General features: G+C 49.6%; 2 protein-coding genes across 2 annotated transcripts; both read right to left on the bottom strand.

The window, feature by feature from the left end:
* Positions 1-658: 658 nt before the first annotated feature.
* Positions 659-7382, bottom strand: DDOST (dolichyl-diphosphooligosaccharide--protein glycosyltransferase non-catalytic subunit). Its single transcript, XM_058818764.1, has 11 exons — positions 7222-7382; positions 6026-6136; positions 5705-5791; positions 4745-4848; positions 3914-4008; positions 3506-3599; positions 2600-2748; positions 1862-2009; positions 1619-1739; positions 1215-1321; positions 659-1134 (listed from the first exon to the last, which is right to left on the bottom strand). Exons 1-11 carry the CDS (start codon positions 7358-7360, stop codon positions 985-987), a joined length of 1305 nt encoding a protein of 434 aa, XP_058674747.1. The 5' UTR covers positions 7361-7382; the 3' UTR covers positions 659-984.
* A 178-nt stretch (positions 7383-7560) lies between these two features.
* KIF17 (kinesin family member 17) lies at positions 7561-22661 on the bottom strand. The gene is given in 17 exon segments (XM_058818541.1): positions 7561-7667; positions 7859-7964; positions 10419-10463; positions 11060-11191; positions 13959-14053; positions 14056-14107; positions 14701-14765; positions 14768-14797; positions 15811-16029; positions 16032-16053; positions 16619-16821; positions 20014-20057; positions 20059-20088; positions 20836-20999; positions 22425-22441; positions 22444-22510; positions 22512-22661. Coding segments are annotated over 17 exon segments (1548 nt in total).
* Between the last annotated feature and the right edge of the window lie 1121 nt (positions 22662-23782).

The raw sequence follows: 23782 nt of genomic DNA on the forward strand, positions 1-23782 counted from the left end.
GTCCCTGTGTCCCACCTGCTGCCCCCCCCAAGGCCCCTTCCCCTTCATCCTTTCATTCACTGGTTCCTCTGACCCCATCGCTCCCACTGTCATTTCCCCACCTTCCATCCCAAACCAGCCCAGGAGCACCCCAAGAGCCACTCACTCCATCTCACACCTCTGCCTCCCCTTCAGCTCCTCCACTTCACTCTGTTTTGGGATCACATCTTCCAGCTGTTTTTTTTCCCCTAGACCCCTCAGTGTGCATTTGGGGGCAATCCCTGGCCCTTGCTGAGCCTTTGGTGTGTCCCTGAACTCACCTGTTTGCATGATGGGGCACAGACGGGGTTTTGACCTGCCCTGTTCTCCTCCATGTGCCTTTGGGGACACCCCAGACCCTTTGTTGTGCTTTTGGGGTGTTCCAAGTCCCCCTGTGTGACCCAGACTCCTCCTTTTCCCTCTCAGCACCCTCCAGCCTCCCTCCCACCCTGAGGAATGCCTGGAGCAGGCAAGGTGGGGACACAGCCTCAGTTCTGGGATTGCATCTGAATGCCCCAGGCCATGAACTCACCTCACTCCCAGCCAGGGTGAGAGGAACAAGACTTTATTTTGAACTGGGAGTTAATCTGCAATTCAAATCATTCCAACTCCAACCCCAATCATTCCAGCCCAACTCCAACCCCAATCATTCCAGCCCAACCCCAATCCATCCAAATCATTCCAGCCCAACCCCAACCCCAATCATTCCAACAGTGGAGTGAGCAAGCATTGCGACTCATCAGTATAAACTGGAAGCATCCTGGTCCCGGGTTTGCAGACACTCTGGTAACAGATTCACCCCCCAAAATTTAATTATCGTTCTCAATAACCCCCCCAGGTGTAAAAATAAAAAAACCAAACACAGCCCCACAGTGCATCCGGCACCCACCAGTCCTGACACAGATACACAGAGGCTCTGACACTGCCTGGCCCTCCTGGCATCAGGAAAAGGCTCCCACGGGGAGCTCAGTCAGATTTCTCCTTCTCCTTCATGTGCAGGAACACAATGCTGAACATGAAGAGGCCGACCATCATGGAGAAGGCACCGGCGTAGTAGGGATAGGCCGAGGGGATGAAGCGCTCGTACTGCGTGTGCTGGAGGGGACGCACGGACACCTGCACGGGGACAGAGCAGCCCTTGCAGCCCAAGGCAGCCTTTCCTCCAGGACAGGGGGGATTCACCCCCCAACACTTACCTGAGTGGAGGAGTAGAGGTGGGTGTATCCCAGCCGGTTGTAATCCACTTTGAACTGGAACACGCCATAAACATCCGGCAGCTTGAACTGCACGCTGTATTTGCCACCTGAGGGGAGACAGGGGTGACACTGAGGGGACAGGAGAAGCTGTGGAAGGTGAAAACACCCCCAGTGTGGGGCCAGGGCAGCGACGGGGACACCCTGTTCCACTTGAGGGGGATCTGTTCCTCTAAAGGGGAAGCTCCCTCTCCTTGTGACAGGGACCTGATGCTCCTCTAGAGGGGAAGCTCCTGCTCCTCCTGACAGGGATCTGCTGTTCCTCTAGAGGGGAAGCTCCCTCTCCTCCTGACAGAACTGCTGTTCCTCTTGAGGGGAAGCTCCCTCTCCTCCTGACAGGGACCCACCGTTCCTCTTGAGGAAGGTGCGCACGAAGGGGTCGATGCGCACGAACTCCAGCTGGATGTCGTCCCCGTCGAAGGGCACCCACTTGCCGTCAGCGAGCTTCTCAATCACGATGCTGTACTCCTGGGACAAATCAAGCAGCGATGCCTGAGAACCAGTGCCAGCCCAATCGGAGCCCCAGCGCTGCCCAGCTCCTCCCTGGGGCGGCTCCCGTGTGCCCCGCCCTGCCAGGCCGGCAGCCTCACCACGAGGTCGGTGACGGTGTAGGCGTTGGGCGGCGCCAGCTCCCCGACACGGTGGTGGGAAACGGCGCCCACGCGCAGAACGCCCTCCTCCTTGAACACCCAGCGGGACAGGGCCACGGCCAGCTCGTAGTTACCTGTCTGGGAGTACCTGTGCAACAAGAGAGGTTGAAGCAGCTGAGAAAATACCCCATGGCTGTGGATGCCACGGGACAGAGAGAGAGAAACGGCAAGCGTTTCTCACAGCGGCTTCTGAGAAGTTTTAGGGAGCTGGAAACATGTGATAACTTGTTGACTATAAACAATTTGCAGGTAGTGTTTTTGTACTTTAGTTTTCTGTTCCTCTCAAGGACAGTGCATAAGAAAGGTGTTTCTGTTAGTTAGCCAACAGAATAGAATCTATCGTACCACTCTATAAAAACCTCGTGGTTCTTTTGAATAAAGCCTTCTTTGCCTTTTCTCCCATCCTGCCTCTCACCTGTTCCTGCCCTGACCCCAGTGCAAGAGTGACGCATGGCCTAAACCCAAACCAAACAGGTGAAAGCAACACAAACTGAGCTGAGGTTAAAGGAAGGAGCTGCTTTCCAAAGCGCTTTGTTCTGCTACAGTAAAGGATGTGTCACCCCAAATCAATTCAAGCTTTCTGCTCCAACCCAAAACACAAACATTTGTTGCCTGTTTCCCAGGAGTTCTGCCCTCAAGGGGTTCCCCAAACATCCTCAATCAAGGAAGCCAACTCACCTCTTGGAGCCTGGGGTCGCTTTCTGCACGGCAGAATTGAAGAAGGCGTCGCTGAAGAAGTCGAGGGAGCCGCTGAAGACGACGCGGGCGTTGTTGCGCGCCTGCAGCCCCGCGATCAGCAGCGTGTTCTTGCCCACGGCGTGCGGGTACTGCGGGGCAAATGGGCACAGTTTGCTCTGGGGTGGCACAGGCTGGCTGCAGGAGCACCAGCTGCAGTTAAGGAGTAACCATGAAGCCCAGAAAAAGCAGGAAGAGGATTCTGGTAGGACTCCAGCTGGGATGGAATGGGAGAGATGCTTTGATCTAGGCTGGCCTCCCCTCCAGAGCATGGAGGGCACATGTTCCTCATGCTGAACACCTCCTCAGATAGCAGAGGAAGGCAACATTGGGAAGTGTCACAGACATCTTTTATGAAAAATCCTTTCCTTAGGATTTTTCCTCCTGAGAAGCTGAGACGCCTCAGGAACAAAATGTAAACAATGATTATCTGCTGCTGTGGAATGCAACAGGTGCATCTGTGATTGGCCCATGTTGGATGTTTGTAATTAATGGCCAATCACAGTGAGCTGGCTCAGACTCTCTGTCCGAGCCACAAGCCTTTATTATCATTCTTTCCTATTCTATCCTTAGCCAGCCTTCTGATGAAATCCTGTCTTCTATTCTTTTAGTATAGTTTTAATATAATATATATAATAATAAATCAAGCCCTCTGAAACATGGAGTCAGATCCTCATCTCTTCCCTCATCCTAAAACCCCTGTGAACAGCGTCACAGGAAAGCAGCCAACAGCCCAACCAAAATCAATCAGGAGATCAAACACTCCAGGATTTTCCCAAGCATCTGAAGTTAGAGGGACTAAATCGTAGAAGCACAGCTCAAAACAGGAGAGAAAGGAAGGGAGTGTACCTGAGTGATGGGCTTATCTGGGAAGAAGGAGTAGGAAGTGGAAGAGCCAGTGAGGATATCCAGCACCAGCGGGTTGTCAGGATCAGCCACCATCCTGCAGGGAAAGCCACAGTGAGCAGCACGAACAGCCCCAGGGTCCCCACACCCAGAGGAACGTGGGGCCACCTGCTCAAGCCCATGGACCTTCTCACCCTTCTACCTGCTGAGAAACCAAATATTTCTTCCACTATTTTGTTAGGTACCATTCCTAAGTCAACAACTAAACTGCTCTGGAGGATTTCCTTCTAATTTTGTTTGAAATCAAGAGAGATTTGTTAAGCTCATGTTAATATCCCCAGGGGCTGACCCCACCTCACAGCAACACTCCAGGTTCAACTGCTCTTCCCCCACCTGAGCCCTGCTGCTCACCCAACTCCTCGGAACAGGATGGGGTTCAGTGCAGCCTTGCCCACAATGGTGGGGGCCTTCAGGAGGTTCTCAGTGTCAGCCACGATCAGTGTGTGCTGGGGAAACAAGAGATCCATGTGAGGTGAGTCAGGGTCTAATGACAAACAACAGCTTCTCAGTTAAAAGTTTATTTTACAGACAATTACAACTGTTGGGTGAACGTTGTGGTTCAATTAAAAAGCAAAACAACAGTATTTTTGTCTTTATGATCGAATTAGGTTAATACTGATCTTCAAGGAAATACCAACTGCCACTTGATAAAGACAGCAACACCTACAGTGTTTTATTTCCCTGCATTTAGCAACCTTCATCCTCAAACCAGGACAACATGCACGTACGTACTGCTTCAACAGCTCACCTTAAACAAAAATTACCAGAGTATATTTAGCTCAGACTTTAATATAAGTTTTAATTTTAAAATGCTGGATTACACCAGGCAGACAAAATTGTAGAAATGTTTCTGTGTTTCTATACTGATCTGAAAATCTGGGACTGAAATTGAAGTGTTGCACTTGGTGTCTGACACACTTCACCCTCAGGTGAAATTCCCCCCCAAGTTTCAAAGAGATCCAGAACCAGCATTAATCACTGCCTGCACACGGTGACCATCTGAAACCAGAGCCTGAAGCATCCTGACAGCAGCAGAACTGAATGCTGCAATAGGGATTATTTCCCACTTTCCTGGGAGGAGTGGGGGAGAGAAGGGATAGAGGAAAAACAGGAGGACAGAGGATTCATCCCTGCAGCTCTGCACCCATCCCAGCAGGCAGGAGCAGCAGGCAAGGCCCTTACCTGGCCAGGGTCAGAGATGTCGTAGTTGTGGTGGTCGATCACTGCTGTCCTCTCCTCATCAAACTCAATGCCACACTCGCTGCCCAGCTCTCGCAGGGGGTCACCTGCAGGGACAATGGATCCTCTGTCACACCACGCAGGGACTCAGCACTAAATTCAGCTGAGAGTCATGTGTTCAATGCTCTATGAGCCAAACCCCAGGGAACAACATGAGCTCCCCACTGAATTCCTCTCGGAACTCAGTGCATCCCTCCAGGTGTCCAGAGTTGCCAAGGACCCCGTCAGGGGGCTCAGAGACCCTGGCATGCTGCCCAGAACACCTGGAGATTTGATTTTGACCCTTGGAGCAAGTTGCCAATTTTGTATGAGGACATGAAAGTCACACAGGTTTGAACAGTGTAATAACAAAATGATCACAGGGTGAAAATGTAGATTTTAGGATTTTTGGTCTAGGGGTTATGGGGACAAAATGGAGGAATCTGGGCATGTCCAGCCTTTCTTCTTCTTCTTCTCCATTTTCTGCAGTGAGTTTTGGAGTTGGTTTAGAGTAGAAGCGCACTGTCTAACATGGGTGATGGGTATTGGGAATGAAGTGTCAATAGGTTATACATACTTTGTAGTATAAAAGGATAACACAGAGTGCCTGTGGCTGCCCTGCTGAGCAGATCTCGGCTGGGCAGAAAGAAAATTTTATACATAAGAATCAATAAACAACCTCAAGACCAAAAAGTGAAGAGCCCAGACTCGTTCTTCAGTTGTGCAGGCCAAAGCAGAGACAGAAACAGAGACACCCTGCACATCTTGGGGCAGCAATTATCAACAGCAACCCAAAAAATTCCCACTGAACGTGTTACTAAAGGCATGAATCAGCCATTTCCTCCCCGAGCAAGCCCTGAGGTGACCAGGAGGAGCTGCCTTTGCTGCAGTGAATGAATTCCCTGCAGGAACACCTGCACTCACCGATGTCCGAGCTGGCGGCGACGAGGACGCTGCCGCCGCCGTCGATGAACGCAGTGATGGTCTCCACATTGATGTTCCCACCAAAGTCTGAAAGCAAACAGCAGCAATTCATGGCTGGAGCTCAGAAACACCCCCCCCAGCAGAATTAAACCACAGCAAATCACCAAATCAATGGAAGAACCACCAATAAAGGCTTGGACAGAGCTGCAGTTTGCTACTGAGTACATCCAAAGCACAGGACTTAATTAAAATTCACAGAGCAGCTGGAAATGCCCTTCCAAAGACGAGATCAAGCTCCACAGGTTTCCCCTCCACATTTACCTTCTATGGATGGGGAGAAGATGATGAGGTTGTCATACAGGAACTCCCCATATTTTATCAGGGACAGGCCGGCGTCATCTGCTGTCCGGAAGGTGAGGTCGAAGCCCCTGTCTGCAGCCAGGACACAAAAGGGACACATGGAGCAGCACAACTGCAGCAGGAGCCAGAGCTTTATTTCCCCAGTGAAGGAGCAGTCTGGAAACACTGCCTTTTAAGAGCAGGGGCTTTTTAAGAGCAGCACCTGAAAGTTCCCAAATAAACCCAAGGAGTGGATCCCCTGAAGAGCCCTGATGTCAAAGGATGCCTCACTGTCACCCATCAAACAGGGACTGATGCTGCAGGGGACCTAAACACAGGCACAGCTGAAAAAAACCCCATCTCCTGCCTCATTCTGACCAGAAGATCCCAAACATTCACCCCCTCTCCTCCAGGGAACCCCAATGTCCTCCCTCAGACTGGCACAGGGTTCCCAATCCTCTCCCTCTGCCTGGCCAGGGGACCCCCTACACCAGGGAGCCCCAATCTCCTCCCTTGGCTTGGGGTCTCCTTCTTCTCACTCAACCTGCCCAGGGAACTCCAACAGCCCCCCCTTGCAATCTCCTCCTTCAGCCTGACATGGGGACACAAATCTTCATTCTGACCAGGAGAACCCAAACAAGCCCCTCTCCCCAGCAATATCTGTCTCCTTTCCTGCCTGCCCAGGGGATCTTGATCTCCTCCACCATTCTGACATGGGGAGCCCAATCTCCTCTCCCATCCAGGCCCAGCGTCCCCATCACCTCCCATTGACTGACCAGGAGACCTCAAACCCCCCATTCTACCTCAGAGGACCCCATTTTCCTCCTCCACTCTGACATGGGAACCCCAAACACCCTCCTTTTCCGCCTGGAAACTCCAATTTCCTCCCTTTGCCCGATGCAACCTCCCAAATCTCCTCCCTCATCCAGAACAGTGAACCCCAACACGCCCCTCTCCCCTAGGGGACCCTGATCCTGACGAGAGGACACAGCCCCTTCCAGCAAGGGACCCCTGGCTGCGCCCTCAGCCCAGCCAGGGGACTCCCATCTCCTCCCTCGGCCTGACCCGAAGACCCCAAACCCTTTTCCCTCAGGTAACCCCAACCTCCTCCCCCATCCTGACCCTGGGTCCCGCCCCATCCAACCCCTCCCGGCATCCCGCCGCGGCCCGCTCGGTACCCGCGAGGCTCCGGAAGAACATGGAGTGCGTGTCGCGCAGGTTCCCGTTCTCCAGCAGCACCAGCGTGCGGGGCCCGCCCTCAGCGCCCGCCGCCAGCACCGCCAGGAACCCACACACAACCACAGCGGCCGCCGCCATCTTGCTCCCGGTCGCCGAACTACTCCAGAGGCGGGCAGCCTCCAACCAATCAGCGCCAGCGCCGAGCGGCCTCCAGCCAATCAGCGACAGACAGATCCTCTCCTCTGGGACGCAGCGCACGCGCTATCGCGACTCAGCGCGGCCGCCATCGCCGCGGAACAGGGAGGGCCCCGCCGCCGTCCCCTCCCTCCTGCGGTGGGTCAGAAGCGGCGGGCGCTGGAGCTGGCATTGCCCTTCGTGGGCGCCAGGGGCTGCAGACGCAAGGGCCGGGCCTGGGGCGCGGTGCTGCCCGCAGAGCCAGCGGGAGCTGCAGGAGGGGAAGGGGGTGTGTGTGTGGTGGGGCAGTGCGGGACCCCAAAATGCGGCTGCGTCCTGCGAGAAGCCCCCGAGAGGTCAAGGGGTTAAGGCAGAATTGGGCCTGGGTGGGTCGCCGTTTGATTTCTCAAGGAAAAGGAGGAAAATGAGGAGTGCCGGTGATATCGGGGCAAAGGGGATTACCTAGGTCCAGCTGCAGGATCTGGCTAGCTCGGGATCAGAAGTAGCTGCTGGCGATGGTTTCACTGTCGCTCCTGTCCAGCACCAGCCTGGAGTGCTCATCCTCGGGCTGCAGGTGGCAAACGCTGTCAGCAGCGCCAGCAATGAGGCAAAATTGGTAAAATGGGATAGAAATGGAGGAGGAATGGGTCGTACCGCTGGCTCCCTGCTCTCATTCGATGGGCTTGTCCGGCCAGGCAGAGCTGGAACCGCTGTGGGAAGAGACGGTCATTGTGTGTAGAACAATCACTTGAACATCTCCATTTTTCTCTCACAATTCTGGCACTCAGCCCCACTGAGCACTGCAGGGAACAGCTCTTCATCCACCCAAACAGGGCAAAGTTAGTTCTGGGGTAAAAACAGCCTGGAGGAGAGAAGGCTCCAGGCAGATCTTAGAACCTCTCCTGGTGCCTAAAGGGGCTCCTGCTGGCTGCGCTCCCTGATCCCGGCACTGCTCAGATTCCCGAGGGATCTGCACCTTTGTTACTCACACTTTCCAGACAAATTGTGTGTGCAAGATGTTAGAGTGCATGCAGCCTGAGCATGGCCTGTCGAGCAGGGTCACCTCCCTGTCCCCCACAGCGCCCTCCTCTCCCCAGGCACTGTCCCTTTGTGAGAAATGAAGCCCTGGAGATGAGAGCTCTTTTTCAGAGTGGTAATTGCTAGTTGATATTAATGAAGTTGGTAGGGTCTTAATTTGAAGTGTTGGTCCGTTGTTAAACATTGCATGTTAGAATTCTGGGACTTGCCTTTAGTTGCTGCTGTTAAGGGTTACTATTTTACCCTGTATTTGTACCCCTTTCTGTCATACTCTGTATTTGTATCCCTTTCTGTCATACTCCGTATTTGTACCCCTTTTCATCGGGAACCACTTCCACTGCTCCTCTGCTCCCTGGACTGAATTTAAATGAGAGGCTATGGGAACTATATGAACCCTCTCAAAAACAACAAACCAACACATAAACTAGGATTTTAACCCAGCAGAACCACACTCAATCACCCACCATTGATCGGAGCTGGATTCTGTCCTGTCACCATCATTTTAGTAGTACTCAGCTTGGATGATATCCCTAAGCCACGAGCCAGCTTCAATATTTGGAAAGTTTTGTAATGTAGGTACAAATTAGGATTAAGTAAAATAAATTAAATTAATCCAGAACAAAATTCAATAAATCCAGAGCAGCTGTGGCTGCCCTTGGTTCTCTGGGAGTGTCCAAGGCCAGGCTGGACAAGGCTTGGACCAGGCTGGGATAGTGGAAGGTGTCCCTGCCCAAGGGAGAGATTATTCCATGTCTGTTTTAAAGAAAGTCTTCTCATGTTTCTCCACAGGGATGATTTTTGAATGAACCTGAAGCTAATCTTACTAATGTGGTCTTAGAACTCCTGGAATTTCCTAACTTTGGTTAAAAAATTGCAATATTTCTTTGATTACACAAATAAAGCAAGTCCTTCACATGCAGGTCTAGGACTGTACACACAAATGTAAATTTTTTGCACACCCTCTGATTCTACCACAAACTATCAGAGCAAAACTGATTTTCAAGTGTTTTGAAAATGAAGATTTTAAACGTAAAATTGAAGAGCATTACTGTAATGTTTTGTTTCTTGCCCCAGAAAGCGAGCTCAGAGCTGGCAGCAGCTGCAGCAGATCCGAAGGTCGACAGAGGGAGTCGCATCCCCTCCCATCCCACACGTGCTCCTCCCGCCGAGTGGCACACACCGAGAGCCTTTACAACCGGAGGGTTTGGGCTTCAAAAGCTTAATGTCCCACCTGAGGTGTGAAAAATGTGTATTTTATGATTGGCTTTTCGCAAATATTGAAATGAATATTGTATGTGTTATGTTAGAAAGTTATGCTGTGTTAATTCTCTTAAGTAGTGAGTTAAATATAGTTTTAGGTTATAACAAAATGTTAAAATAGAAACTGTGCTATATAGGATATTTTTTTTTCCTAAAGAAAGGACTGGCACTGAGATAGCAGCCACAGGACACTTGAATCTTTCAGAGAAATAGAATTTATTGCTCCATTATCAGGAGAAACAAACTTCTTCCTTGCTCAGACAGGATGACACCATTAGGATTCAGAGGAAGAAGTTGACACTGCCCAGACAGAATCCTGTATTTGAATGGAATTTATGCATCATGGATGAGGTGTATGAATATGCAACAGGCTGTTGCTTTTAATGGTTAATCCTCTGTTAATGTGGGTCCTTTTTCAGGCTTATGCTGCCCAGAAAAAGGTACCCAGACTGTCTCTAACTCTTTGCTTTTATTGTCTCATATTGTCCTAATTCAAATTGTCCAAACTATTATTATTCTAATTGTATTACTATTTTATAACCATTTTATTACTATTAAACTTATAAAAACAAGTGGTTGGCATTTTTCACATGAGAGATTTCATAAAAGCTCACACACACAATGTGGTGTATGAAATCCTGACACAGTCAGAGTCATTCTCTAAACCTACAGCCCTGGAACTCAAAAAATGAGGATGTGGAGGAGGAAGGAGCTGCTCCCTCACCTTTTCCTGCACCTTTTCCAGAGCCCTGCTCTTGGCTTGAACCTCCTTCTGTGTGAAAAATGCCAATCACTTGTTTTTAAAATTTTAAAAGTTTAATAGTAATAAAATGGTTATAAAAATAGCAATACAATTAGAGTAATGATAATTTGGACAATTTGAATTAGGACAATATTAGACAATGAGTTACAGATGTCCAGGTATATTTTTCTGGGCAGCACAAGCCCGAAAAAGGACCCACATTAACAGAGGATTAACCATTAAAAGCACCATTAAAAGTTGCATATTCATACACCTCATACATGATGCATAAATTCCATCAAACACAGGATTCTGTCTGGTCATCATCAACTTCTTCCTCCAAATCCCAAGAGTGCCTTTGAGGCAGGAAGAAATTCGTTTCTTCTGATAATGGAGCAATAAATTCTATTTCTCTGAAAGATTCAAGTGTCCTGTGGCTGCTGTGTCACTGCAAGTCCTTTCTTTAAAAAAAGTATCCTACATAGCACAGTTTCTATTTTAACAATTTTTATAACCTAAAACTTTTTAATAGAATTAATACAGCATTACTTTCTAACACAACACATATAATATTCATTTGAATATTTTCCAAAAGCCAATCATAAAACACATGCATTTTTCACATCCTGAATGGAGCTATAGACCTTGAGGAGAGCCTGCTCACTGCTGTCCTTGCTGGATTCCTGCAGGGCTTGTGCTTTTCCTTCAGCTCCTGGTTCTGAGCCTGCTCCCCCCAGCAGCTGCTGCTGCAGCACCTGCAGAAGGGAACACCAGCTCAAGAACAGCTTCACAAGCCTGGAGGAGCCATGTCCTTCCATGGGTGACATTTGGGAACACAGAAAATTGGGGATTATGATAAGATTTTCTGCCCTGAATAATCATAGTAGACTGTACTTATTATTAACACTTTCTGTCATAAAAAGAATCCCAGAGTGGTTTGGGATGGGAAGGACCTTAAAGCCATCTCACTGCACCCCCTGCCATGGGCAGGGCCACCTCCTGCTCTCTCAGATTGCTCCAACCCTGTCCAACGTGGCCTTGGACACTTCCAGGGATCCCGGGGCACCCACAGCTCCTCTGGGCAAAATACTCCACAAAGGCAAAGCATGGAGTCAGTCAACAAGGATGTCCAGAAATCCATAATAAAGCTCATAAAATTATCTTTAAAACCCTTGTTTTGTGTATTTATATTTAAATAAACACTGAATATATTTTTTTTTCAAGGATGCACAAAAGGTGCCAAAATCACACAGAGAATTATTTTAACTGCTGGATGTGGGAGTGTTAGATCTGAAAGCCACAGTATGGTTTCCATTTTGGGGCAGTATCAGCCATGATTTGTGTCACCTCAGTGTTGTTAATGCAGCACTGGCACAGGGCTATGTTTGAAATCATGGAATATTGAAATAAAGCCATGCTCCAGAGCATTCCTTTGTCTAGCTCAGGTTGGCCAGCCCTGTCTCAAATTGGCTGATAACCCTTTTACTGATAACAGCCTCCTAATTATCTCCAAACCCTGTGAAATGGCTCATTCTCCCCCAGAACTGACCTGCTATTCTGCTGCACTGCTCCTGCCAGGTGACCTTCCCTTTCCTGTGCTTAACACACACTGAATGCAAGGATTCAATCTTGCTCTGCTGAGCTGCCCTGATGTGTAAAGCCTGAGCAGTGCCTTTGAAATCCCCACACCTGTGGAACCAAACCCTCCTGCCCAATCTGCACAGAACCTGGATTTAACAATGTGATTAGAAGGGCATTTTCTCTTGTTTGCCACAAAAGGAATAGGATTTATTCTTACAATAGGAGCACTAACATTTGATATCTAATCCAAATGAAGGGTTTCTTTGGAGATGTCTCCCTTAATAGAAAGAATTACAGGCACTGCTGTTCTGCATTTCATAGCAGCTCCTGTTTGAGCCAGGAGAGACCCAACAGAGTGAGCACACACCACAGGGAAGCTGAAAGAGTGGTTAAAACCTACAGAACAACAGGTTAAAACCCACAGAACTGTTCAGAATCAGACTGTCACAGCATATCTTAGCTTCAGTTTTCTAATTGGACGTAGTTCCACACAATGGAGGAAGTGAAAAATCAGGAGAATTTGCTTTAATCCTGTATTTCTGGAGCAGCCCAAGCCCCCATGCTGCTCCAGTAAGTGGTGGTGTGCTCTGGCTGAGGGAATTCTCTCGCAAAGAGAAAACCTTGAGCCAGGTTGATTTTGATTTGGGCTGAGCACAAGTCCAAGCCTGCATCCCTCATATCCCAGCCCTATTTCAGTGCTCCTGAAATAGGATTATTGGGGGAGATGAAGCACAACATTACCCACTCAGGTAATGTTGATATCAAATCCAAATGAAGGGTTTCTTTGGAGATCTCTCCCTTAACAGACAGAATTGCCCACAAATTCTCAGGGTTATTCATCCTGAGGGGAGAAGGAGCCTGGAGGGCTGATGTTGGCTCTTCATGTGCTGCAGCAACAGCATCTTCATGTGAAGGTGTGTGGTCAGAGATTGCTCTAGTCTGTGTGTCAGCTGAAAAGAGGAAATACCTGCAGTGTTGGTAATGAGCTGTGCAAAACTAGACAGAAATCTGTGAAACCATCTCCCAGAGCCTTCCCCCAAAGCTGGGAATGATGTGTCTAAAAGGAAAAGGGCTGTCATTCACCTGCTTCTGCTGGTCAGTAAAAACCATGAAACACTGAGAGGGTGTATCAGGAAAGGAATGCAGATTGTTAGGGCTGGGAGATAAATAATCCATTTCAGAGGCTCCAAAAATCATCCATTCCACAGCTGAGGGTGCACATTTGTAATCAGAGGGGGAGGAAATAAAGAACCTCTCAACCTTCACCTCAATAAGTGATAGCACCAAAAATGAAGAAGACAGGTTCAAGAATTACTAGTGGGTGATAAGTGCTGTGTGAGCACATTGCCAACCATGCTCTGAGGCACTGCAGGTGTCCATGAAAAGCAGGAATGGAGAGGGAGAGGAGGCATTTCTAGGATGTGAGAGGAATATCTGCCTTGCAGTGAGCGATGGTGTGGATAATCCACCGGGAGAGCAAGTGCTGCAGCACATTTGCATACGGAGGGAGAGACTGCGGCAGGCACCCCGCCCTGCCCTCGGGATGAGAGTCAGGGGAGGGGACACAGCAGTGACCCTGCTCCAGAGCCACTGCCCTCGGCAGGGGGAACTCTGCCACGCTGCCCTCAGCAGGGGGAAAACTGCTACGTGGGCAAAAAGCAGGTGTTTTACTCAAAATGAGGCTTTTCATTGCCTCAAGGCTTACAGGCTTGGGTCAGGGTCAGGCTGGTCCCGACAGGGAAAGAAGTCAGGGAAATAGGGAAGAGGACAAAGCTGGGACAGTCTTAAATCCAGGAGAGGCAGAGTCCCTGCTCCTGCTGTGGATGAGCATGGGCTGAGAGCAGGGACTGCTGCTGCCAGGCAGCACTTGCTGCAGTGGCTGCCACAGATGTGAGTGCAAAACCAGTCCCTGCTGCTGAGGGAACCTGGGCTGGGCTGCACAGCCTCCACAGCTGCTCCCTTCCTGAGGAGATGCTGGAGAACAGACACCTTGAGATCAAAGTCATCCCTCAGGCTGCTGATGTCCTTCTCCAGGATGCCTGCTCTGCTTGGTATCTGGGCTGGAGCTGGGCCAGCCTCTCCTGGAACTCCTGCAATGCACAGCAACAGCCCCAGGACTGTCCCTGAGGTCACATCCAGGCCCATTCCAGGTCACACCTTGTGCCCATCCCAATACAACTCCACCACCAGCATTCACTGACTATTCCTGTGATTTAAGTTGACACACAGGAGTGATTGTTATTGATGAAAGTGACTGTTCAGCCCTAGAAATGGCTGCCTTGGCTGGTTGTGGTGCCCTGGAATGAACTTTCTAAAGAGCAAGGAGAGAGTTTTGTTTCCCTCTGGCTCTGTATTCCTCTTTTTCCTCATCTCTGTATTCTTCCTAACACCTTTGACGACTGCTTTCCTCAACTCTACTCCTCTCTTTTCTGACAATTTCACATGTAGTTCCTCCAAAAATTCTTCCTGGGAATCCATTCCAATCCATCCCCAGAGAAGTGGAAACAAGAGGTGGGTTATGATAAGGCACAGGGCCTCCATAACACATGGTGTTCATAGGAGAAGTCCAAGGATTACAAAATAGAGAAAAATAGGAGAAGAGAAGTGATCTGGAAAGGCTGAACCATATTTGTAATGATTACTATGAAAAAAGTTTTAGTCAAAGCCACTTTTCCCAACTTACTTTTCTGATCAGCTGCTTCTCTGCTTCCAGATCCACCTGGGGTTTGAGGCAGGGAGCTGGATTTGTTCCAGGTGAGCAGCCCCAGCAGGTAGAAGCCCTACAAAGCAAAGTAGAAATAAAAAATCACTCACAGTTACAGGGTGGGATTGTCAGCAGAATTCCTGGAAAGAGAACAAAGAATCTGGGTGCCAGGAAAGAACATGGCAACCCCTGTGCTCCTTCAAACTGTGCTCACTGCCAAAATGCTGCCAGCCTGGGGCTCCAGAGGTGTGGGGAGAGAGGGAGAGGCTCCAGCTTCAGGGGAAAATGGAAGTGAATGTAATTGGATGGTATTTATACATAAAAGTATCTATTTCAAAGAAAACCAGGACTTGTTTCCAGGGCTATGCTACAGATTTGGGAGAGAAGAGACACCAGGAAGATGAAAAGTGCAAGGAAATTACCTTTGTTCACAGCTGTTTCTGAAAGGGGGCAGAAAGGGGGAAAAAGTCATCCTACAGCCTTAATCCCCTGCTGAAAATTGCCCTTTTTTAGGGGCTAATTCTCCAAAGGTGATCAGCTCCTTAAAGCCTGCTCTTCCCTTCATTTGCTCCTACATTTCCTATTCCTGCTCCAGAGGACAGAGGCTGGGCTGAGTCCTCAGGCACTGCCATAAGGAGGGCAAAACTTCCCTAGTAGTGTCAAAAACACACATTGTAGGAGAAAAGGGGCTGAATGGTTACTTTGAAAACATACATAGATATATTCAAAAAAGAATTTTACAGTATTATTTCTTTTGCAGCTCATTTTTGTTCTTCCTGCTGAAACCTCTCTTCTGCAACTGACCAAATTCTAGCCACAATCACCAAAAATAACCATGGATTTGAATCATGTCAGCCTTTATTAACAGAATTTGCCACTACTGAAAACACTGGATTGTGGAGATGGTCTTTGCCATGTCAGTAGAATAAGGTCAATTTGGCAGCAGTGAAGGAAAAGTCTGTAACCAGAACGGAGGATCCTTCTTCCAGTAGGTAAAGGAAAGGTTGAGGTAAAATTTAGCCAACATTTCATGTGTAAATCTCCCTTTTTTTGTCATCTCTGCAGCCAGTAAAGGCTCTCCTATCTGACAAGTCACTTGTGCCCTCTGTTCAGCCAGAATGGCCTTCAGCTTCTCAATCTCCTCCTGGTACTCCCTCAGCAGGGTGTCCTTGGGGTCCTGGTTGATGCAGGGCTTGTTCCTGATGTTCCTGGCCCAACTGGTGTAGTGCAGGGTGCTGAGGCTTTCCTTGTAGCTGTCATCAGCTGGGGACACACATGCCACCATCAGGGTCCTGGCGTTGCCCCCAGGGAGTCCTGGAGCAGCCTGGTCAGCTTGTGTGGGAACCCAGAACATCCCTCTGGCTGTCCAAAACACCTCTGGGTTTGATTATGACCTGTGAGCAAATTACCAACCTTAGATGAAGATCTGCGAGCCACAACAGTTTAGGTAGAATGATAGTGAAGTTATCACAGGGTGGAAAAGTAGATTTTAGGTTTCTGGTATGGGGGTTCAGGAGGCAAGATGGAGGGAACTGGGCATTTCCAGCCTTTCTCCTTCTTCTTAGCCTCCATCTTCTGCTGGGATGTTGGCACTTACAGATAGGCTTAGAGTAGAAGCTCACTGTCTAACATAGGTGATAGGTATTGGAAAGTAATTGTAAATATTGAAGTTTTTATAATAAAAGACATAACACCACCCTGGGGCAGGCAGAGTGCCTGGAACTGTCCTGCTGGATGGACCTCGGCAGGGCAGGAGAAAGAATTTTACAGATAAGATACAATAAACAGCCTTGAGACTGAGAAATGAAGAGCCCTGACTCCTTCTTCAAGTGCTGGGCTGGGAAAAGAGACTTTGGAACTTTTCTTGGGGTCAGTCTGAACAGCTAAAGATCCCAACAGCTTGGAGTCTGTAGGGAATGTGTCTGCCCCTGGCATCCACCAGGGCTGAGGTGACATTGCCCAGGGCAGACAGGGACAGGTGGGTTTTGGTGGCCTCTTTGAGCCTCTCCCCAGTGGCACCAGTCCTTGCCTGTCTCTCACCTCCTGCCAGATGCACAAAGCTGAGTTTGGCAGCCCTGAGGTGATCCTGCCCTCCCTCATCTGCACAGAAACAATTCCCAGTCAGTCTTAGGAGGAAACATCTCAACAGTCAAGAACCAGAGCTGTTCTGGCACCACATCCTGCTCCAGCCTTGCTCTTTGTCTGCTTTGGGCCCCGACTCCCTGAAGTAAGAAAATATCTACCTAATCTAAAATCTGCACAGTTCAGTGCTTTTCTCAACAGTAAAAATTCATGTCTGTTCTTGCTCTCTCTGAACACACACACATCCCTCTCCACATATTTCAGCAGTATTTATAGTTTCAGCCAAATTCCTCTACAAGTAACATGATCAGACCATGAGTTTATACAGCTTTTTTCCTTCTCAGTTTGTTTCATGAGGGGGAATTTAGATGAGATCTATAGAAATCTTTCCCTGTGAGGGTGAGGAGGCCCTGGCCCAGAGCAGCTGTGGCTGCCCCTGGGTCCCTGGCAGTGCCCAAGGCCAGGCTGGGCAGGGCTGGGAGCAGCCTGGGATGGTGGAATGTGTCCCTGCCCATGGCTCAGTATGAGAAAACCACATCTGACTGCCACCAGCAAGCCTGATTTCTGAAGGAGGAATAAAACCACAGAAAAAGAGGGAACCACCTTCATGGCTCAGAGAATTCAAGCTAAAAGTTGCTGATTGATTCAGACATCCCCCAGGCCACGAGGAACCCAGCTTCTATCCACCCTCCACCTTCTCTATTATTAAGCTGCATATTTTAAACAAGAATCAAATTACATCTCACCTATTATGGCAAAGGCTGTAAGATCTCCTCAGCCATAGGAAGCTTTTTTTAATACAATATTCCCAGATATTGTTCCCAGTGCTTTGCTGAACTCTGCTCTGAGTGGGTGGCTTGAGCTCACTGATAACATTCCCAAAGTACCACCCATCACACACAGGTGAACTGTCACCATTTTTCTCCAGATAAATTAATTTTTAAATGAACAAAAGTCCTATTTGGGACTCTGGGTTGAGACAGAGCATTAAATACCCAACAGCATCTTCTCAGTAATTATCAATTGCACAGATGAAAAGTTTCATACAGAATGTTAATAAGCAATGGAAATATCCAAAACTTTGAGTTACCCATCAAACCTACACAAAAAATACAAAATAATCCAGAGATCCCTGCACTCCTACACCAGCCCCCTCCACATTTTAAATGGGAGTTTAAATGGGAATTTTAAATGAGCTAAGTTAATTTCCCACAGCTCTGTTACACCCCACAACTGCTAAGTTCATCACCAAAACTATCTTTATCATGTCAGCTAGGATATTGAGATATGGTTGTCATGATGGAGCAGCACAGACCACATTTGGCTCTGTGACTTCCAAAGAGGAGGCTCAGTGATGTTCACAAGAGATGATGTAAGACAGTGTTTGCTGTTAAAAAAGTCCTACAGAACAGAGCAAAAGTGGCTGAACACTTAACTGGGTGGGATTTATCCTTGTTCCAAAGCCATGATGCCCAGGATGAACCCAGGTTCAGTCACTGTGATGCTCTGTGCTGCTGAGAGCCCCAGGAGTAGCCTGGCTCTGTCTGGGGGTCTTGCAGAGTCCCTGAGGAACTCCTGACCCAGGACAGGGCTGCAGTCACTGAGGTGGAAGGCAAAGGAAAGAACAAAATTGGGATTCTGGGGGAATTGGAGGGCTCAGGTGTGCAATGGGGCAGCTTGGGGTTTGTTTGGGCAGGACACTCCCTCAAGTACTTTGGTGGAGGCAGTGGGAAAAACACTAATCACTTGTTTTTAGAATTTTAAAAGTTTAATAGTAATAAAATGGTTATAAAAAGAGTAATACAATTAGAGTAATAACAATTTGGACAATTTGAATTGGGACAATATGAGACAATAGAGACAAAGAGTTATGGGCAGTCTGGGTACCTCTTTCTGGGCATCACAAGCCCGGAAAAGGACCCACATTAACAGAGGATTAACCCTTAAAAGCAACAGCCTGTTGCATATTCATACACCTCATACATGATGCATAAATTCCATCAAACACAGGATTCTGTCTGGGCAGTGTCAACTTCTTCCTCTGAATCCTGACAGCGCCTTTGAGGCAGGAAGAAGTTCATTTCTCCTGATAATGGAGCAATAAATTCTCTTTCTCTGAAAGATTCAGGTGTCCTGTGGCTGCTGTCTCACTGCCAGTCTTTTCTTTAAAAAAAAGAATCCTACACAGCATCGTTTCTATTTTAACATTTTGTTATAACCTAAAACTACATTTAACCAACTGCTTAAGAGAATTAATACAGCATTACTTTCTAACACAACACATACAATATTCATTTGAATATTTGCCAGAAGCCAATCATAAAACCCATGCATTTTCCACAGGCAGCAACAGGCAGCGTGTCAGAGTTACCCTGGAAACTGCTCTGCCCAGCGCCAATCGTGTCACCATGGAAACCCCTGTCACCGCCGGTGGGGAACAAAGGAAGGGAAACCGCAGCGAGCGTCCCCTGCTCCCACTCTCCCTCTGCAGGAGACAGGCAAAGCACGCTTGGAACATGGAGCAGAGACGGGTTTGCCTTTAGAAATGCCTGCCCTGTAAGGCAGTTTGGGTCTGCTGCCGTCCCAGAGCGTTGCAAGGTGCTACAGCCTTGGTTTGATACACCAGGGCAGTCCTGCAAGGAAATAAATTGGGACAGGAGATTTCTAGCTCCTTCCAGGAATGCATACAAAAGGATCTGCAAAGCCACCGGGAGGTAAATTTTATAAAGGTCAGCCCCCTGGTTAGGATTTTGGGAGAGTTTACCCTCCTGTGATCCTGTAAATGTCACATGTGCTCCCATGGGGAAAAATACCTGCTGTGTGCCCTCAAAAAGGATCAGCCTTTTTTGTTTAGGCAGATAAAGAGATCATCTGTGGCTCCACTAGATCAGATTAAACATTTATAAAGCCCAGAATCCTCTTGCTATAGAGACAAGCATGAGATGAAGAGGATGAGGAAGAAACTGCCCCATGAGCACTTTATTCCAGCCTTGTCCAGTGAAGGATTTTCACAGAGCTGCTGCTGAGCTACCAGCCACTAAACTTCCCTCTTCCTAAACTTTCACTGAAGTCCCTCAAAAGTCCCTCTTAGCTTCCATATTCCTCATGTAACTTCATATTCTGGCACTCAGGCTTCAGACAGAGACCTTTGTTGCACTTTAAGTCACGGTAACACCCATCTGAGCTAATTAAAGCACTTAATCAAGACACATTGAGCCTGCCTCACCTCCAGCTTCTGCTTGGTGTCAGCTCCATGTGTCCTCATTGTAGATCTCCAGGTAGGAGCTCTCAGCAGAACTCGGTGTTCCCAGCACACTGGGGAGCCAGGGAGGATTTGGGGCTGAGGCTGCCCAGCACAGGGAGCCTCTCCCACAGCTGGGTGCCCCCCACCCTTCAGCACCTCATCCAACCCCCCCTGGCCATTCACTGCAGCTGGAAGCACTCAGCACTCACTGCAGGGCACTCCTGCTCCTTCCACACCTCAAGCTCACGGTGTCACCTGGCATGAGGGGACAGTTCAGGTGACTGTGCACAGCCCTCAGCAGTGTAGCCACGTTTCTCCTCACAGAGTAAAGCAAGGCACAGCTCTTCCCAAGAATATTTCTGGGTTTCACATTCTCTGAACCTCAGAGAAAGGAAAAACAATTCTCATCATTTGCTGTGCCCGTGTCTGTGCAAAAATAGAATGCAATGTGGAGATTGTTTATCCACAGTGATGGTGTTTTGTTTCCTTGGCCTGTCAGGGCCAGGTGTGTGTGTGTGTGTCAGGACTGTGGGCTGAGAGTCACGAGATTCTGTGCAGAGTTGAGTGCTTGGCAGATTCAGTTTAGATGTAATGTACTATAGTACAAAATAATATAGTATAATAAAGTAATTAATTAGCCTTCTGATATCAATGGAGTCAGATGCATCATTTCTCTCCCCTTGTCTGACAATACCACAGAGCAGTGCACCCCAAACCTGTCCCCATTCACACTCCATGCCATCAGCACTCACTTCTTGGCACAGGACACCAAAGTCTTTCTAGCAAACCTCACCAGGATCTCTTTCACACCCACCTGCACACTCTCAAAGATGTGTTCAAACACCCTGGGGATGATCCCTTTCTGTGAGGAAGAATCTGCAGCTCCCTGCATGGTGAAGGATTTCCCACTGCCATAGGCAAAGACGGTGCCATTGTAGCCTTCCATGAGACCCTGGAGATGGGGGAAAAGCAGAGAAAACAGCCACCATCATTTCCTAACTGGAAACACATTGTCCAGATTCATTGCCACCCCCTCAAAAGGTGTTTTAAAGGAAGAGCTGGAAGTAAACATCAAATGGCTGCTTAATCTTCACACGTCATCAGAGTATAGCAATTACAAAATTAGCATATAAATCAATGTTTTTCTCTCAAAACAAGGAATCTTGAAGCAGTGCAGGTGTTGAAAAGCAGTTGACAACACCAACACTTAGCAAACTATAATATTTTTGCCATAGGGCACAAAAATCTTATGAGATTGAAAGAGACAACTAGAACAATAGTTGGTTGTGGGGTGGCCAAGGGGATGGTCTCTAGCTTTGAATAATTTTTGTTTGGCAAGCTGTTCACTGTCACTTGCCCTTATTTCAGAGAAGTGTGGTAGGAAGAAAAAATAACTAGATTTCTTAAGTTTTAAATAAGAAAAAATAACCTATTTATCTAATATCAATTGTTTCTAGCCCTGCTTGTTCTCATGATTAGAAACTTCCATCTTAAAACCATCACAAGCCATTTAATCCATGTTACTTCTTCTAACAAAACACTTTGGGGAGGGAGGTTGGTCTTTTTTTGCTTAAGAGGTTCATTTCTCACCTCAGCTGTTTCCTGTGCTGACCTGCTAACAAGGAAACAAAGGGATCCCCCATCCTTTTGCCAGTCTAATCCAGGCTGAGGCTCCCCATCTTCTCTAAGGTTTCTCACTCGACAGTAAATTTGTCCCTAAAATCATCAGTTTGATACCACAGCAGCTGTGGCTGCCCCTGGATCCCTGGCAGTGTCCAAGGCCAGGCTGGAGAGGGCTTGGAGCAGCCTGGGATAATGGAAAGTGTCCCTGCCCATGGCAGGAGATGGGATGGGATGAGGTGCCTTCCCACCCAAACCATTCTGGGATTCTGTGATATAAACATCCACTTAAAACAATTAAATGTAACTCTCTCCTTAGTGCCATGCTGGCTGCTAACAAAGTTCAATTTCTCAGACTGTTGCTGGAACACTGTCTGCTCTCCTCTGCTGCCCAGGCTTGTAGCTAAGCCTCTTGAAGCAGCGGACAGGGCTTTCTGCCCATAAATCAGGAACCCCAAATGCTTTGGGTTGGGAGGGACGTTAAAGTTCATCTTGTTCCACCACCCTGCCATGGGCAGAGTGTGGGGAAGGTCAAGTGGATCCTGCTTTCCTTAGGGATCACCTGGAAAACCCCTCAGCCCCATTCCTGAGCTATGTGTTCACAGAACATGCTCAGCTGCAAGGGACCCACAAGGATCAGAGCCCAGCTCCTGGTCCTGCATTGACACCCAACAATCCCACCCTGTGCCTGAGAGCATTGTCCAAACGCTCCTGGAACTCATTGTGGTGCCCAAAACTGCCCTGGGTGCCCACTGACCTCCACCAGGGGGTAGCGATCTCACTGTGGACGTGCTGGGTGCTGAGCTCTCCGCCGAAGGCCCCGTCGAAGGCGAACAGCCTGGGGAGGCTGGGCGGAGGCCGCGGGGTTCCGCACCAGGCACCGCCCCGTGCGCTGTCCCCGCCGACGATGGACGGTGGCTCGGTGCCCCAGGGCCGCTTCACGCCCGCTCAGCGGCCGGCAGGGCACAGCCACCTTCACCAGCTCCGCGGCCATCGCCACCCCCGCCACCCACAGCGGGACAGTGACGGGCACGGGGGTCAGTGACGGACGCCGGAGTCAGCCCCACATACGGGGGTCAGCCCCTCACATCGGGGTCAGCCCCACATACGGGGGTCAGCCCCTCACATCGGGGTCAGCCTCACACACTGGGGTCAGCCCCTCACATCGGGGTCAGCCCCTCACATCGGGGTCAGCCCCACACACTGGGGTCAGCCCCTCACATCGGGGTCAGCCCCACACACTGGGGTCAGCCCCTCACATCGGGGTCAGCCCCACACACTGGGGTCAGCCCTTCACATCGGGGTCAGCCCCACATACGGGGGTCAGCCCTTCACATCGGGGTCAGCCCCACACACTGGGGTCAGCCCCACACACTGGGGTCAGCCACACACACTGGGGTCAGCCCTTCACATCGGGGTCAGCCCCACATACGGGGGTCAGCCCTTCACATCGGGGTCAGCCCCTCACATCGGGGTCAGCCCCTCACATCGGGGTCAGCCCCACATACGGGGGTCAGCCCCACACACACCAGAGTCAGCCCCACACACTCGGGTCAGACTCTCCCCTCAGGTCACCCCACCCATCCAGACCAGCCCCACAGACTGGGGGGTACCGGGGGCTGGAACCCGAGGCTGGGGCAAGCCTAACCCTGGGCATCTGCACCCCCTGTGGGAGGGAAGCACTTACCCCTCACTGGGGGCACGCAGGGAAAGGATCCCCGAGCGAGGGAGGCTGTAGGAGAAGGGGAAAGTGTGGAGAAAGATAGCCGGGGAGGGATGCAGGGAAAGGGGGAAGCTGGGAACAGGTCTGATGGGGACTCAGCGCAGGTCGGGGGGAGAACACTGAAGGGGGAAGGGTTTGCGAGAGAAATCCGGGGGGGAAGCTGAAGGGCGGAAAACGCAAGAGTAAGAAACCCTGAAGTAACTTTTGTGAGCCGAGACACGCCCAAGGGGACTGAGCAAGGGAAAACCTGAGGCGACGCCGCCGGTGCCGCGCTGGCCGAAGGGGCGCGCGAACCCCGAGGGCGCGGCGGCGGGAGGCGGCCCCGCGCATGCGCGAGCGGCCGCACGCGGGCTCCGCAGCGACCGGGGCCGCGCCGGGAGAGAGGCCCCGCC

Source organism: Ammospiza caudacuta, chromosome 22 (genome assembly GCF_027887145.1).
Source record: "Ammospiza caudacuta isolate bAmmCau1 chromosome 22, bAmmCau1.pri, whole genome shotgun sequence".
In the NCBI taxonomy this organism is placed as follows: domain Eukaryota; kingdom Metazoa; phylum Chordata; class Aves; order Passeriformes; family Passerellidae; genus Ammospiza; species Ammospiza caudacuta.